The sequence below is a fragment of the Microcaecilia unicolor genome, chromosome 11 (assembly GCF_901765095.1).
Source record: "Microcaecilia unicolor chromosome 11, aMicUni1.1, whole genome shotgun sequence".
Taxonomy (NCBI): domain Eukaryota; kingdom Metazoa; phylum Chordata; class Amphibia; order Gymnophiona; family Siphonopidae; genus Microcaecilia; species Microcaecilia unicolor.
The window spans coordinates 169,001,315-169,017,709 of record NC_044041.1 but is presented as its reverse complement, the minus strand read 5'-3'; the positions used below and the strand labels follow the sequence as shown (position 1 = coordinate 169,017,709).

Genomic DNA, 16,395 nt, shown 5'->3' with positions numbered 1-16,395 from the left:
TCTGGCAACCACGTAAAGATGTACACAACTTTTCCATACACTTGTTCAGTCAGACTTTATATTTACATCTGACTGTTCAGTATTCCAGCATACCTTTATATGGATAACAACCCTATACAGTTATGTCTGCACTTAGACTTAAATACCCATTATAGACTAGATTCTATAAGTTCTGCTGAAAAAAAAACAACAACAGAACTTAGTGATATTCTATAAACCACACTTAAAAGTTAACACACCAATGATTCTCCATGTGTAAATTAGGTGTGGATCCCGCTAATTCTATAACAACGCACATGTTAAGAATGCCACCCCAACCCACCCATGCTCCTCCCACGGTCACGTCCCTTTTCAGATCCACACACTAGAATTTGAATGCACCACTTTATAGAATACACCTAAAAAGATGCATTTATAAATTCTAATTCTTGCCAATTAGTTCCAATAATTGCTTATTGCCCAGTTAATGGTGCTGATTGACTCACTAATCAAGTTGTGCAAGCAAATTGGACGCACTTCCAAATTTGTGTGCACAACTCAAAAGCACCATATATAGAATCTGTGGATATGTGGACAATGCCTGTATTTCACCACTCTTCATATGACACCATAAATGATTCTGAATACTGATCTGTCTGGTTTTTTTTTTTTTTTAAATATACAACATGGAAGGAGAAAGAGGAGGTTATCACATTCTTTCCTAAAGATGTCAAACCATGGCTACTAATTTAATGCAAGTGGTCCTATATTTCTATGTTTCACAGCCATTGGATCCCCAGGAACAGTCTACTGATTTCATATACTGCTTCTTGACCGTACATAGCGCGAAAATGTTCATAATAAATGCAACTGAATGAGCAAGATGGAAGTTCAGAAGGAAAAACAAAAAAAGTCAGCAGGCAACCTGCAGCCACCCCCCACCCCACTGCTGCCCATTGAGCACCACCCCCATCCCCAAAGGCTTGGGTGAACAGGTAGACTGACTCCAGTTGAAGACCGAGAAAGGAAGCTGCAAAATAGGGCAGCTGCATAACTAAAGACAATCAAAATGCATCTGAACAAGAAGTGGAAGGCCAAACGTGTTAACATATGGAACACAATGGATGACCTGTATTATAAGGGATCAGCAAATTGAACAAATAATCAGGGATGACAATGTACAATGCCCTATGGACAAGAAAGTGAAGTTGCTTACCTGTAACACAGGTTCTCGGTGGACAGCAGAATAAATCAGCCACACATGGGTGTCATCTTGATGATGCCAGTTCGCAGCCACCCTCCCAGAGCCAAGATGAGCTTAGAAAGCTTTCTGGGTAAGCTCCAATGCTCCTGCCCACCCACACGTAACTTGTCCCACTCAGTCTTTAATATCCACATGGCAGAATGGTAACAGATTTGCACTCACTCTCTTTTCTTCTGTAGCAAAGGAAAGAAGGATTTATAAACAGCTAAAAAGAAGAATATTTATAAAGCACTAGACCAAAGGGCTCAGTACCCATGTGTGTGGCTGATTATATCCTATTCATCCATGGAGAATAATTATTTTCAAGTGACTTCTATAGACCACTGGTAACCAGTGAAAACTAATAAGTGGCACGATCATAAACAGCCACTGTACACAGGGAAAACAGGGTGGGGGAAGAGTTCTAAAAAAAAAAATATATATATATATATATATATAGGGGAAATAAAAGTAAAAGTTACAATCCTCTCTTCTGACAGTTTTACACGTAAGATAGCAAAACCTGTATCCTCAAGTTGTGCATCTTAAAAGCTTGAGATATCTAAAGGTAGAGCTGGAGAGCAGCTGCAGTTGATTCTGTAATATAAGCAACACCAAACGTTCCTGGTTTTCACATTCTCATAAGGCAGCTGATCAATCCATTAGGCAAGAATATTCGGCACCCCTTGGCGAACCTTCAGTCTTGCACCCCTTCAATTAAATTTCTGGCCTTTGACCCATTTCCCCTTCCCCAAGAGTTTGATAATTAAACTCAACAATCATGATCATCCAATGACAACCCTATAAAAATGCATAATTGGACATCATACTTTTATTAAATATTAAAGTTGCTGCCCCCAACATCCGTCTATTCATGCCTAATGGTTGGGCTGGCCATATCCCATAAACCATGACTGTCCCAAGATAGCCACCTAAGTTTCAAGGATCCATCTGAAAGGGAAATCAACTCATTATAGAAAAGAATCAAGTGTTAAGAAAGAAGAAGCACTTCTGTATTAAGGAATCAAGAGGTCACCGGATTTTCCCTTGTATATTACTTGTGAAGTATGGAAAACAAAGTCCAGTAGTTTCTTTAGCTCTTGTCATGAAACATCAGATTTATAAAGATACTAACAGACCTGCTGTAATTAACGTTATCCAGAAAAAGGCAGCAACCTTCCAGAGTGCAGCTGATCTCTATGCCACAGGCTGAGCTTGTGTGTGATGCAATCATTATATGCCAACATGCTTTTCTGTGTGATGCAATCAGTACATGCCAAAACAAGGCACTTGTCTCTGTTCTTCCTGAGAAAAAAGGTGATATCATACATTCACACTACAGCACCCAACTGGTCCATCAATGAGTGATATCACGGTCACACTGTTAATTACAGATCATGTGGGCAGTGTCTGAATCACTGCACAGTTCTGTGGTGAAGCGCTTCACTGTGGGAAAAATCTAGTTATCAAATGTCCAGCTCCGTTGGAAGGCAATTCTGGGAATGAGGGAGAGGCGGGGAACATTTACAATATGTCTCCCACTAGAAAGCAGAGTGTGGTTATCCCTTTAAAGCAACAAGTTAATGAAAAGCAGTAACAAAGGTTAAAAAGGCACAGAGGACAATATCCCTCACTGACAGCAGCCATCTGGAGGCTTGCTTTTTTAATGTTCTCAAATTTAATGACGTATGAGCTTTTTTTCTAGAGAAACCTGCATATGCGCAATTGTAGATGTTTACTGGTGGCACAAATACCACCTCCGATTACAAAAAAAAAAAAAAGGGGGGGGGGGGGGTGCTAAGGCCACTGAATAAAGGTCCGGTACAGCCTTACAAAAAAGGACAAGCAAAAGGCACCATTGCTAGGGCAGACATGATCCAGTAAGGGGTGCACTCAGATTTTTCAATACTTGAGTGTTCTACCTCCCAGTTGAGATTATGTTTAAACTAAAAAATAACCCTTACTTTAATTACCTTAAGCTACTGCAGCTGAAGAGTATGTAGCCAGGAGCTGTACCTGGGTTCTTAAAACATGTTTTACATAAAAGGCCTGCACTACACCCTACTAAAAATAAGCTCAGGGACAACACTTGACTTTAGGAAAGACAGGGTGTGATTCCACTTCAGAAAGGACATCTCCTTAGAGAGGACAAGCAAGGTGGTTAACCTAATTATTTTATGGCTTAAAAAGCAGAAACTACTTGTAGAAGATGGTCCACTGACTAGAGCTTGGAACTAGAAATCAGAACTTTCAGAGTACGAATAGAAATCTTGGCTCTGTCTATGTGTTTTCATTGGTGCTGGGGCACATGTGAGTGTGCTGCTGCAGGATCCTGTCTCCATTTTGCATCCTCATTTATTAGGGGTGCATGTGTATTTCTGAGTTTGGCCTTAAGCATTTTCTTTCTCTTCCTCTGCCTTCATGGATTATCCAAGTGTTTCTGAAGAGAGAACATTCTTCTCTCTCCCATTCACAGAGCCAACACATACGCCAAATGCAGAAAGGCACTGCCAAGACCCAGTATCCTGCACATGACTGTAGGGATGGTACTAAAGTTTTTACTATGGTAGAGATCCCGTTCGTATGAAGGCGCTTTTACATCATCATCAATTTTACTTTTTGTCTTCATAAGTAATAATAAAAACTATTCCAAACAAATTTCTCGGTTTCTGAGCGGCTTTGTACCTCCATGGAGCAAGTCTCTGGAGTATTTTCCCCAAGGAGATGTTTCCAGCTTTTGTAAATGATAAATTCATGTAAGAAGTATCTTTCATGCTGAAAGTTCAAGTCTCTCGTTTGTTTCCTTGCTGCTGCAGATTACTCTCGTATACTGGCAGAGTAGGAGAACTGAGGAAAATGTGTCTGCTGGTCAGGCTCCAGTGGGTCCATGTTATCATCTGTGATTAGAAGACAGGAGAATCAGGTTAAGGTGAGACCTAGTGGGTTATAACTATAGAGCAGGGTTCCTCAACTTAATCCTCAGGACAGACCCAGTTAATGTGGTTTTCAGGATATCCACAATGAACATGCATGAGATATTGCATATGGTACATGCAAATTTACCTCATGCATATTCATTATGATCATGTCATAACCACACTCTGTAAGCCACTTTGAGCCTGCAAATAGGTGGGATACAAATGCAATAAATAAATAAATAAAACCTGACTGGCTGTGCATGTTCTGAGGATTCGGTTGAGAACCCCTGTTTTAGAGAAATGACACTGTCACAACACTGATCTCCAGCTTTCCCTTGCTCCATAACAAACACACCATATACCTAATACAATCATACCTGAAATCTGACTCCAACACTAGAATTCTGGTTTGTTAATGGTTTCTGTCTGTGCAGTTGCATATTACAATGTTGTAAAACAATGATTCCTCCTGGTTTCAGTCAAGTGCAGTGGTTGAAAAAGGAAGTGGCATGCAACCCTGATAACACTTTCCTTCTAAACTGTGTGCTGGTTTACTGCAGATGTTCAAGAGCTCCTCCCACTAAGGTGTTGTATAGCAGGAAAAGTGCTCTTGGACACTATAACTTACATTGACCTACCCTCATAAAAAGCAAAGTTATTCACCTGTAGCAGGTGTTCTCCAAGACAGCAGGGCACATATTTCCTCACATAAGTGATGTAAGAACATAAGAACAGCAATACTGGGTCAGACCAATGGTGCAATCTAAGCCCAGTATCTTGATTACCAACAGTGGCCAATCCAGGTCACAAGTACCTGGCAGAAACTCAAATAGTAGCAACATTCCATGCTAACAATCCCAGGGCAAGCAGTGGCTTCCCCAAGTCTATTTCAATAGCAGACTATGGATTTGTCATCCATGAACTATCCAAACCGTTTTTTAAACCCAGATACGAAACTGATGTTACCAGTGTCTCCGGAAATGAGTTACAGAGCTTAAGTATTCATTGCATGAAAAAATATTCCTCCTATTTGTTTTAAAAGTATTTCCATGTAACCTCATTGAGTGTCCCCCCATCTTTGTACTTTTTGAAAGAGACATATGGGAGAACTTCCCAGCAACTTTTCTGGAAGTCTCTGGAAGATTATGCCATGCATGCATTCCTGCCCACCCCTACCGCACGGAACCAGTCTATTACAAAAGCTAATAGAACACAACTCTCAGGGAAGGTGGGTGGGTATGTGTAAATGTGTGTTCTGCTGTCCTCATTGAACACCTGCCACAGGAGAGTAGCTTTGCTTTCTCTGAGGACAAGCAGAACACCACATTACCACGTATGGGAATCCCTATCAAGCTGTCTGAAACAAAAAAAGGGAAAGAAACAAGGCCTGCAACAGGCTAGGCCTAGAACAGATGTATTTTTCATACTTAATGGGCCTGGAGAAGTGGAGTTGGATTCTAGACCCTGAAAAAATTCTGAAGAACTGACTGACCAAATCGACTATTGGGTCAGGAATCTTGTTCGAGACAGTAACGAGATATGAATCTGCAGACAGAAGACCATGTTGCAGCTTTACAAATCTCCTCTATGGAGGATGACCTCGTGGCTCTGCCATTATTGACTGTGACATGACCCTCTACAGTCAGTCTAGCCTGGGCATAAGTAAGGAGATACAATTTGCAGCCAACTAGAGATAAAGTGCATTTACCATCGGCTACCCCCATCCTGTTAGGTTAAAAACAAGCTGGATCGATTGTCTATGGGATTTAGTCCGCTCCAGACAGAAGGCCAAGGTTCTTTGACAGTTCAAAGTGTGCAGTGCATCCCATTTTCATCAAATCACTTCATTAACCCTCTTTAAAACGGAACTTAAAACTTTTTTTATTTCATGACGCATACACCTAATTCTATTTCAGATAAAGTCTTGTTACCAGATTGTGTGTCTCTTCCCCGTTCTTATTTTTTTCTTCCTCCCTCCTTTTCTATTAATATTGTAGTTCTACCCAGATACTTTTGTTTCATGTAAGGTATGTATATTATTTCTTTTTATTCTTCCTCTCTCCTATTATTTTAGGCTGTATGCTGACTAGCTTGCTTGCTTGCTGTGTGTAGGCGGGATAGAAAGTTTTTAATAACTTGGCAGAACAATTGACCGGTTAAGACTGAATACCGATACTACTTTAGCAAAGAACTTGGGATGAGTGCAAAGAACTATTCTTATGATGAATCTTGAATAAAGGTGGATCAGCTACTAGGCCCTAGGATCATCGACCCTGAGGGCTGAAGTGACCACCATCAAGAATAAGACTTTCCAGGTCAGAAACCAGAATCAAGTGGCTCAAATGGAGCTTTCATTAGCTGGGTGAGGACTAGAACATTGGGGAAGGGTTTGACCATGGGGCCCGAGTAACAAATAGCTGTTCTGACCTTTAAAGCCCTCAGTTCGGTTACCAAGAATATTTAGCTATTCCTACTATTCCTTATACCCCAACTCAAATTTTATGTTTCCTGAATGACCACCGTCTTATCCTTCCAGGACCAAGACTTGCACACTACGAGCTGACCAGACCTTATGCTTTTCTCTTTCCTGAATCATATATTTGGAATGGCTTATCGCTTCATGTCTGCAGTATTCATGAATTAAAAAGTTTCAAATCAGAATTGAAAACAGGGCTGTTTCAACAAGCCTATGAAGTCCTAACTGATTGGGCCGGCATGCAACTCTCTGTTTTTATAGTCTTTGTTATCTTCCTATTGAATAATGAATTCCTTTCCTCTTTCTTTTATAGTCTGTACACCGCTTAGTTCTGCTCATCAGCAAGAGCAGTTTAGCAAATGTTTAATGAAACTATAAACTATAGCTAAAAGCCTCTCATGAAGCGGGTAACTAGAGTACTGAACAGAGATGATGATCTTACCCTCTAAACGTTGGTAAGTGCTATCTGCACTAAAGTGAATCCTAACAGAGTTGTTTTGAGCCCAGACTCTAGTAAGTTACAAGGTACTCAACCAGTTTTTGTATAGGACAGGGAATAGGATCTAGGAAATTGGTTCCCAAATCTGGTCCTGGACGCACCCCAACCAGTCAGGTTTTAAGAATATCCACAATGAATATGCATGACAGAGAATTGCATGAAGTGGAGGTAGTGCAATGGTTTGGAAACCATTGATCTAGGGATCAGCCCTCACACCAGACAGCAAACCTCCTCCACTTGAAATATGACCTCTTAATGGAATCTTTTCTGGAAGCAAGGATGTCATGGGAGACATGCTCATGCAGTTGGAATCAATTTCTAGCCTCTCAACAACGTCCAAGCTGTGAGGGCTAGGGTCTGGAAGCTTGGATGTTTAAGTGACCCCTCGATCTGGGTGACAAGGGCTAGAACGCACTCCAGTCTCCTTGGGTCTCTGAAGGCTAACTCCAGAAATAGAGGAAACCATATCTGTCTCAGCCAATAGGGGGTGATGAGGATCATGGTCCCTCTGTCCTGCTTGAGTTTCAGCAAAGTTCTTGTCAGTAAAGGTATAGGAGAATAGGCATACAGAAAACCTGTATCCCCATCAAAAAGGAATGCATCAAAGACTAACTTGCCATGTGACCTCAGTCTGAGGGAGTACCAAGGGACTTTGTTGTTCGTGAGTGGTGAAGTGATCCACGGAGAGGGTTTCCCACTCTCAGAAGATCTCCTAGTCTATGCTCATGTTAAGCTACCACTCATGTAGTTGCATTACTTTTCTCAGTCTGTCCGCCAGACTGTTATTCTTCCCTGCCACGTAAGTGGCTTAGAGCATCATGCTGTGTTTGGATACTCAAGTCCACAACCCGACTGCTTCCTGACACAGGAGGTAACATACTAAATGACGGCAGATAAAGACCTGTATGGTCCATTCAGTCTGCCCAACAAGATAAACTCATTTACATGGTATGTGATACTTTATACCAGAGTTTGAATGATTCGTCCTTGCTATTCTCAGGGCACAGACCGTAGAAGTCTGCCCAGCACTTTTCTTGTACTAAGTTCTGAAGCTAATGTCGAAACCCCTTAAAATATCTATTCAGTCACGATCAGGGCATAGACCGTAGAAGTCTGCCCAGCACTGGTTTTGCTTCCCAATTACCAGCATCGCCACCTAATCACCGCTAAGATTCTGTGGATCCATTCCTTCTAAACAGGATTCCTTTGTGTTTATCCCTTGCAAATTTAAATTACCTTACCATTTTAATCTCCACCACCTCCCGCGGGAGGGCATTCCACATGTCCACCACCCTCTCTGTGAAAAAATACTTCCTGACATTACTCCTGAGTCTGCCCCCCTTCAAACTCAATTCATGTCCTGTAGTTCTACCACCTTCCTATCTCTGAAAAGGTTCATTTGCAGATTAACACCTTTCAAATATTTGAACATCTGTATCCTGTCACCCCTGTTTCTCCTTTCTTCCAAGGTATACGTTCAGGTCGGCAAGTCTCTCCTCGTACGGTCGCAACGCAAATCACATACCATTTTTGCAGCTTTTCTTTGCAACGCTTCCAGTCTTTTTACATCTTTTGCAAGACACGGCCTCCAAAACTGAACACAATACTTTAAGTGGGGGCCTCACCAACGACTTGTAGAGGGGCATCAACACCTCCTTTCTTCTGCTGGTTATACCCCTCTCTATGCAGCCCTCCCTGCTTGTTGATATAATGCATTTGCAACCTGGACATCTGTTTGAACAAGAATGATTTTGTTCATCAGCCAATCTTTGAAAGCCTTTAGAGTATTCCATACTGCCCTTAGCTCTAAAGGTTATGTGCAAACTGACTCTCCAGGGGATCCACTGACCCTGAGTCTGGAGCCATCTACATGAGCTCCACACCCTTGGTTGGACACATTTGTTGTCGTCATCTTGTGGGAAAGAAGATTTGGAATAGAAGTCCCGTTGTCAAACTGGTCCACATTGTTCACAACAAGAGAGACCTCCTGCAGTGCAGGAGTAACATCAATAATGTCTGCCAGGTTCCCCAAGACCTGCAACAATTAGGAAACTAGAGTTCACAGTCTCAAGTGAAGATGTGCCATGCGTATGACATGTATGGTGGAGGCCATGTGGTCCAGAAATCTCAATCTGCCAAGCTGTGAACTGCTAGCTCTGTTGGACCAGGAGCACAATGCAGACTAGGATGTCTTCATGCTGTTCTGGAAGAAGCCCGGGCCTGAACTGAGTCTAGCAGGGCTCTACAGACTCCAGTCTTTGAAAAGAAGTAGATGGGACATAAGAGTAGTTGATAATGACCTAGTAACTCTAGCACCCAATAGTTCTGGACATGGTACCTGCGCTCCCTTCCCATGATATGCTCTTTACCAGCCAATCATCCAGGTAGGAAACATACTTCTAGTCTGGGTAGCAACACTGCAAGACATTTCGTAAAGACCCTGGGGGAACAGATGCGAGGCACAAGGCTTGATGCAATACTGGTAGTGATGTTTCCCTACTCAAAATTTCAGATACAATCTGTGGCTAGGATGTATCTGAGGGGTAGATGCCTCAAGCAAACGTAAAAAAATCAGAAACGTAAAAACCTTTACCGAATCTGAAATAACGAAGCATGCTCCAAAAACACAGCCCCAAAAGTTGGTGCTGGTATTGTAAAGAACGATGCACTAATCCCCGTCGGTAATCGGCTCGTAAAGCATGCGCAAAGCAGCCCAAGCGTTATGCTGGCTGCTCTGCGCATGCCAGAAACGTAAGAAAAAAAAAAGAAAACACAAAAACGTGGCTCCCCACTTTCCCCTGCATGTCTCCACAAACATTAAAGGATCGGGAGGGGGCAAAGGCGCTCATCAGCAGCGTCCTGTATGGACGGCCTTGCCTTGCCCCCCCCCCCCCCCCCCGAAGTCCCCGCTGCTCCGTTTGTGAAATAAAAGCTTTTAAAAATGAAACCTTTGCAGTTGCTGGGCTCCCCCCTCCCTTCCTGTGTCTCTCTTCTTTAGTCGGCAATGCTCCGCCTCCTGCCCTCCTCCATCTCCGTGCCCCCCCCCCCCCGATTTCATCCCCGCCACTCCCCCCCCCCCCCACCGGACCCCCCCTCCACCATAATGGCCGATGCAGCACCTCTCACCTATGTTGAAGGCGCTGACCAGGATGGATCAGCTATTCTTGAGCTCTTCTGTCTCCTCCGATGTCTCCTTTTTTCTTCCTGTGTCCGCCCTCCTCTGATGTCAGCTATCTACGTAGATAACTGACGTCAGAGGAGGGCGGACACAGGAAGAAGGAGACATCGGAGGAGACAGAAGAGCTCAAGAATAGCTGATCCATCCTGTGCAGCGCCTTCGAACATAGGTGAGAGGCGCTGCACCGGCCATTATGGTGGAGGGGGGGGTCGGTGGTGGGGGGGGGGGGAGCACGGAGGTGGAGGAGGGCAGGAGGCGGAGCATTGCCGACTAAAGAAGAGAGACACAGGAAGGGAGGGGGAGCCCAGCACTGCAAAGGTTTCATTTTTAAAAGCTTTTATTTCACAAACGGAGCAGCGGGGACTTCGGGGGGGGGGGGGGGGGGGGCAAGGCAAGGCAAGGCCGTCCATACAGGACGCTGCTGATGAGCGCCTTGCCCTCTCCCGATCCTTTTCTAATTTAGTTTCCTTTTTTATTTTAGGCACAGGGAAGCAGGGAGCCACTTTTCTTTAAAACATGCCAGCAATTTGGTTTTTCATCGTGCAGGGGGCAGTGGGGAGATGACAGCTCAGGCTTTAACGACAGGTCTGAGCTGACGTTAAATTCTGGCGGTAAGTGAATCGTTGCTATTGTCGGTATGGTTAGTGCATTCCGAATTGTCTACATTTCAATGATAGTTTCTCATTTGCATTCCAGTTTCGTTAGCTGCTACTACCGTCGAAAAATAGGCTTTAGTGCATGGAAAGGATAGGAATTCTTCCTTAAGGGCTCATTTAACGATGAAAAACGTTTAGTGCATCTGGGCCTGAATGTCGGTATATGCATCCTTTAAATCTAGAGAGCATAGCCAATCATGTTGCTGAACCATGGGGATTAAGGTGCCCAGGGAAATCATCCTGAACCTTTCCTTGCCCAGATACTCGTTCAGGGCCCTTAGGTGTAGGACGGGACAAACTCTATTTTCTTGGGGACCAGGAAGTACTTGGGAGAAAAATCACTTCCCTTTTACCCTGGTAGAACAAGTTTGACTGCATTGGTACGTAAACGTGAAGAGTGTTCCTGTAAAAGCAATTCCTGGTGCTGAGAACTTAACCTTGACACTCTTGGTAGGCAATCTGGAGAGATTTTTCACCAGTGAAAGGTGTTAACATCTGGACTATTTTGAAAACCCACTTGTCTGAGGTTACAAAGGGCCACCTTTCGTGGAAAAAATTCAGCCTTGCTCCTATTAGTAAGCTGCCTAGTATAGTTACTTTTACTGCGGCTATGCTCTCCTGGAGCTAGTCAAAAGATCATTCCTTATTTATGAGGAGCTGGCTGGGACGTTTAAGCTCTCTGCTGCTTGGGTGTGGGCATGAGCTCTGGGTCAAATGGAAAGGGTTGGAGGCAGGAAGATGCCTATGTCTTTGAGAGTAGTAAGATCTCCTTTGCCTTTTGTCCAAAAACCTCCTTTAAGAAAAAGTCACAGCAGGAGTGGGATGGGAGAGTGACTTGATGGTATCAGGTCTCTTCTGATGGTATCAGTGATGTCCTCTACCTTGTCACCTGGCAGGCACACACACTAGCTTTTCCTGTACTGCTATTTCTAGGTCAAAAGCATGCAGCCGAGTCTGTGCATCCTTATACTCATAGCTAAGGCCCTGGACCCACTAGAGAGAGTCATGAGCTTTGACACCCCACTTCTTGGTTACTGTCTGGCAGAGTGTTGCAGCCTTCAGTTGGTAGCGTGTCTGCAAATTCTGCCACACTGTTCACTAAGGACTTCAGTGCATGCTCATTAAGAGATGGGAAGAAAGCATGTGGAGCGTTAGTATAGCATTCTGAAATACACTCCTCCAAAAAGGCTTCAAAGTCTTGGAGCTTCTGGCTCTTTTAAGACGGATTTGACAACCATGGAGTGGTATGAAACTTGAAGCTTCTTGAATCTAGGACCTTAGAATCCATCTTCTTATGAATGGGTTTGTACAGACAGAAGGCTCTTCAACTGCTTCAATTGTACTACCTGTAGATGCTGTGTTCAAGTTCAATTTATTTGATATACCGCAAAGTTCCTAAAAGAAATCTGGAACAAAAAAGCAACACTGGGCCTTCAGGATTGAGATGATCAAAGTCTCTGTTTATTAATTGATGGATAGACTCGACACGGGCCATGTTTGGCGCACTGGCGCTTGCCTCAGGGGTCTTTGATATGGAATAGAGTCCTCAATTGCTCCGAGAGCGTAATCAGCATAGACAACGCTGTCAGTCTAAAAAAAACTGTATGCTGTTTTACCCTCTCTTTTGTGTCTGTCTAAAAAAATCTGAACAGGCATCGTCACAGCTTCCATAGGAGGGGCATCGAAGTCAAGGGTGTCCAACATCTCTGTCTTGGGGCTCATCCTCCACGTCCACCTTAAATGGATGATCTGTGCCATCACCAGAACAAAACTGGTAAAAGAGAACTCCTCTGATTGGGGGGGAGGGAGGGGGGACTTTCTCCTTTTATGAGTGGGGGCAGGGGGCAGAATGAAGGAATGCCCAAATTCCTTTTCTGAGAGAACCTCCAGGTCTTTCCCAGAATCCCGGGAGAGGTCAAATCACACTCAGGGTAATCTTCAGTCTGAGTTTGTACCTGCCTCAGTCTACTGGACTCAAGTCCAGACTCCGGGCGAGGAACAAGCTGGGTCATGGGCCCCAAGGAAAATTCCTCCCCCAAGGACTGGATATTGATGCCATCTTGGCTGGCACCAACCCCACCACCATTTGGGGCAACAGTGTTGATTCATGACCAATAACAGAGCATGGGCCTCCAGAATCAGCAGGACCAACATTGGGCCCAATGTTGATGCCCTTGATTGCCTCAGCTCCAGGTCCATGGATCTTCTCCTCCAGGGCAGGCAGCATTAAAAGGCAAGACTTCAGTAAAAGGGACAGGTCCACAGCAGGCATCAGGGTCATATCGGAAGGCTGTTCCCCGGTCTGGTGGAGGCTCTCTTGCTGGCAACAAATTCTTGCAAGGAGTGCAACCTTCTGGGCACAGATGCTTCTCAGTACTGGCGATGCTGATGCCCTGGTGCATCTCTCGAAGGAGACCAATGCCCAATACTAGGATGATGTCAAATCCTTACATGCCCTTGGGGCAGGGTCTGAGGATACTTGGCCCCAACAGGCACTATTGAAGCTCAAGTCAAGGCAGGGGGAGATCTGCTCGATGCTGATGTATCCCAAGAGTCTGATGCAACTCCGGGGGCCATGGAGATTTGATGCTTCCGATGCCAAAGTCAAGGACTGGACTTCTCAGTGCCAAAATTATTTCTGTGTTGTTCCTTACGACTTCTAGTGGCTCTATTCTGATATCTGCCAACAGAGTTTATAAAAGAAACATTATGGTAGGCCCTGGACGTGACAGGCAGCAAAAGTAAGCATCAGTGAGTGACATGGTCCTGGTACACTGGAGCACTTTTTAAAATCACTGGGAGTTTTCTTGGCACATGGCCAGGATAAACAGTCAAGTGAAATCAAACAGCTCAACTGTGAAAATGAGTAGACAAAAAAATCACCTGACTGGAATGCTCAAGCCTAAGGGGGCCAATGAGCTACAAAAAAATAAAGGAAACTTATAAGTGTCAAAACACTAGAAACTACAGGGAAAGAGGCAACTAGGGGGAAACTGGTTCTCTGCAGCCTTAGAAAACACAATGAAGAATTAAGGCCATAAATCAAAGACGTAAGCTGGTGAGAGAAATAAGACAGCATGTCCTCACTGCTCCACAGAAAGAATGAGGCAGTCTGGTCTCATGCTGCAGTGGGTGGGAAGACACACATGCATGAACAACATGGTCTTCCAAAGGCTTCCAGAAAAGCTGCTTGAAGTTTCTCCGCACTGGGTTTTGTCGGATGACATCACCCATACATGGTAATAGTGCCCTGCTTGTCCTCAGAGAAAAAAGATATACAATAAATTACCTCATGCACACGAGTTTGCAAGTTAAGTACTTATAAATCAATGACAGATGCTATTGAAATACTCTAATGGGCTGAAAGATTCATTTGTCTTACTCACATCGGTCAGGCGGTGTTACTGTTATGGATTGTGCTGTGAACTCGTCATCAAAGTATCTGGTATCAATTTCAGATGTCACCTGAGGCTTAAATGGTGGGGTAAGCTTTTCCAAAAAGGAAGAGAAAATTATGCTTTATATTAATAAATTTGTAAATTTAGTCAAAAAATGAAATGCTTCTATCAGCCACCTCCTCTTGTTTGGTTCCAACACTAAATGTGGACAACTTAAATACCCGAAAAATTATACAAAATGCAAAAAGAGAAAGATAACTAAAGATAACCATCCCCTAATTCTATACTGTGAACGCCTAAATACAAACGCAATTTGTGTACTCAGATTACAGAATACTAGCATTTAGACACATGAATGTTACAGATTTATGCACTAGTGCTAGTTGAACTCTAAGCAGTATTATATAATCTTAACATGCAAATGCAAAGGGGTATTCATGTAAGTGAGGCATGGGCATCTCCCACAGTTTCACACGCATATTACAGAACAGTGCTACTTATTTAGGTTCATGCATTCATGCCTGTCATAGACATGGCGTAAGTGGATGCACCTAAATGCTGGCTCTTAAATACCATCTTATGAGAATCTGGGAGTCTAGATCCTGTTAAAGAATTTGCATTTAGCACCCAGCAATTAGAATTTGCACGCCCCCCCCCCCCCCCCCCCAAAGTCACTTAACCTTCCATTGCCCCAGGTACAAATAAGTACCTGTATATACTATGTAAACTGCTTTGAATGTAGTTGCAAAAACCACAGAAAGGGTGTATTATCAAGTTCCATTTCCCTTTCCCTTGTTTCTGCCAGAGGGCACAAATGGGCCCTTTTACAAAGCCGCTGTAGGCCTATCGCACACTAAGAGTGCTACCGCAGGACACCCTGAGACATTACCGCAGGATACCCTGAGGCATTCCACAGAAATGTTCCACTTAGCATGCGCTAATCCCACACTGGAAAACATTTTTTTTATTTTCCAGTGCAGGAGGCGTGTCTGGGGGGTGGAGAATAAGCATTTCTGTACAAATTAGGTACGGCAAGCACATTACTGCACGCTATCAGATAAGAGCAGTAGCAACATGGGAGCCCTTACTGCCAACTCCCGGCAGTAATGGCCTTGCGCTAATGTGGAAATTAGTGCATGGCAGTCGTGGTCATTGTCAGCTGCACTAGAAAATGGCCGGAGTGCACAGCAAACCCACACACTCATCGCAGTGCTGGCCACTTTCTAGAACACCCTTAGTAAAATGACCCCAAATTCTCAGAGACACAGGGTCATATGCTTACAGAATGAAAAAGCAATTTTACAGCGATTCTGCCCTAGTAAGAAGTTCATTTTGTCATGTAGGCCTTTATTCCCACATCACATTAGATGGGCTTAATGTTATTGTTCCAGCACTTGGATTGTACTCCAACATCTATAGGAAGAATGACTGGAATGCTGCTTGATTACAAAAGCTCCTCTTTTCCTACTCCATGTGTTTCCATATTGCCTGGAATTTCTATGACAGTAATGATTTGCTCACCTTTTTCTGAACTACATCCTGCCAGTTAATTGAAGAAAAGAATCTGTGCCCCATAACTTCTTTGGCATCACTGGGGCCCCCTCCTAACCTGGAAAGCACATTAAAAAAATTCCAATCTGTATTCAATCTGGTAAAATTGTATTTATTTTTTAAAAGAATTTAATATACCACACTCAATATAATCAACAGTGGAGTGGTGGATCTTTCAGCAAATCTATGGCGTGCAAGAGAAGATCATTATTCAGATGAGACATCTAAGGCTTCATGACCTTTATAGGAAGAGGAGGCATTTCAACATAGGCCATGACACTGGGGGGAATCCTAATATCTCACTCTGGCATTACTAAAGGGTTAAGCAACATACACCCAGCTGTTGGATGTCAACATAGAAGCTGCAAAATGTCAAGCAGGTTCCAGTATCCCACAAATGAAAATTTATGAGATTTTAGTCTGTACATCAGATGAGGTTTGGCGAAGCATTTTGGTATGGGGTGGGGGTACTGTATGTCAACTGAACCCATTTGGTG

The 16,395-nt window shown here is 43.6% G+C and overlaps 1 protein-coding gene across 1 annotated transcript in view; it reads right to left on the bottom strand.

The window, feature by feature from the left end:
* Positions 1-2,543: 2,543 nt before the first annotated feature.
* AKT2 (AKT serine/threonine kinase 2) overlaps positions 2,544-16,395 on the bottom strand; it is a 227,166-nt gene continuing 213,314 nt past the window's right edge. Inside the window, exons 12-14 of the mRNA XM_030220064.1 lie at positions 15,869-15,956; positions 14,336-14,438; positions 2,544-4,119 (exon numbers count right to left, since the gene is read on the bottom strand). Coding sequence (XP_030075924.1) covers positions 4,040-4,119; positions 14,336-14,438; positions 15,869-15,956 — 271 coding nt within the window. The 3' untranslated portion in view covers positions 2,544-4,039. The remainder of the gene's footprint in view (positions 4,120-14,335; positions 14,439-15,868; positions 15,957-16,395) is intronic.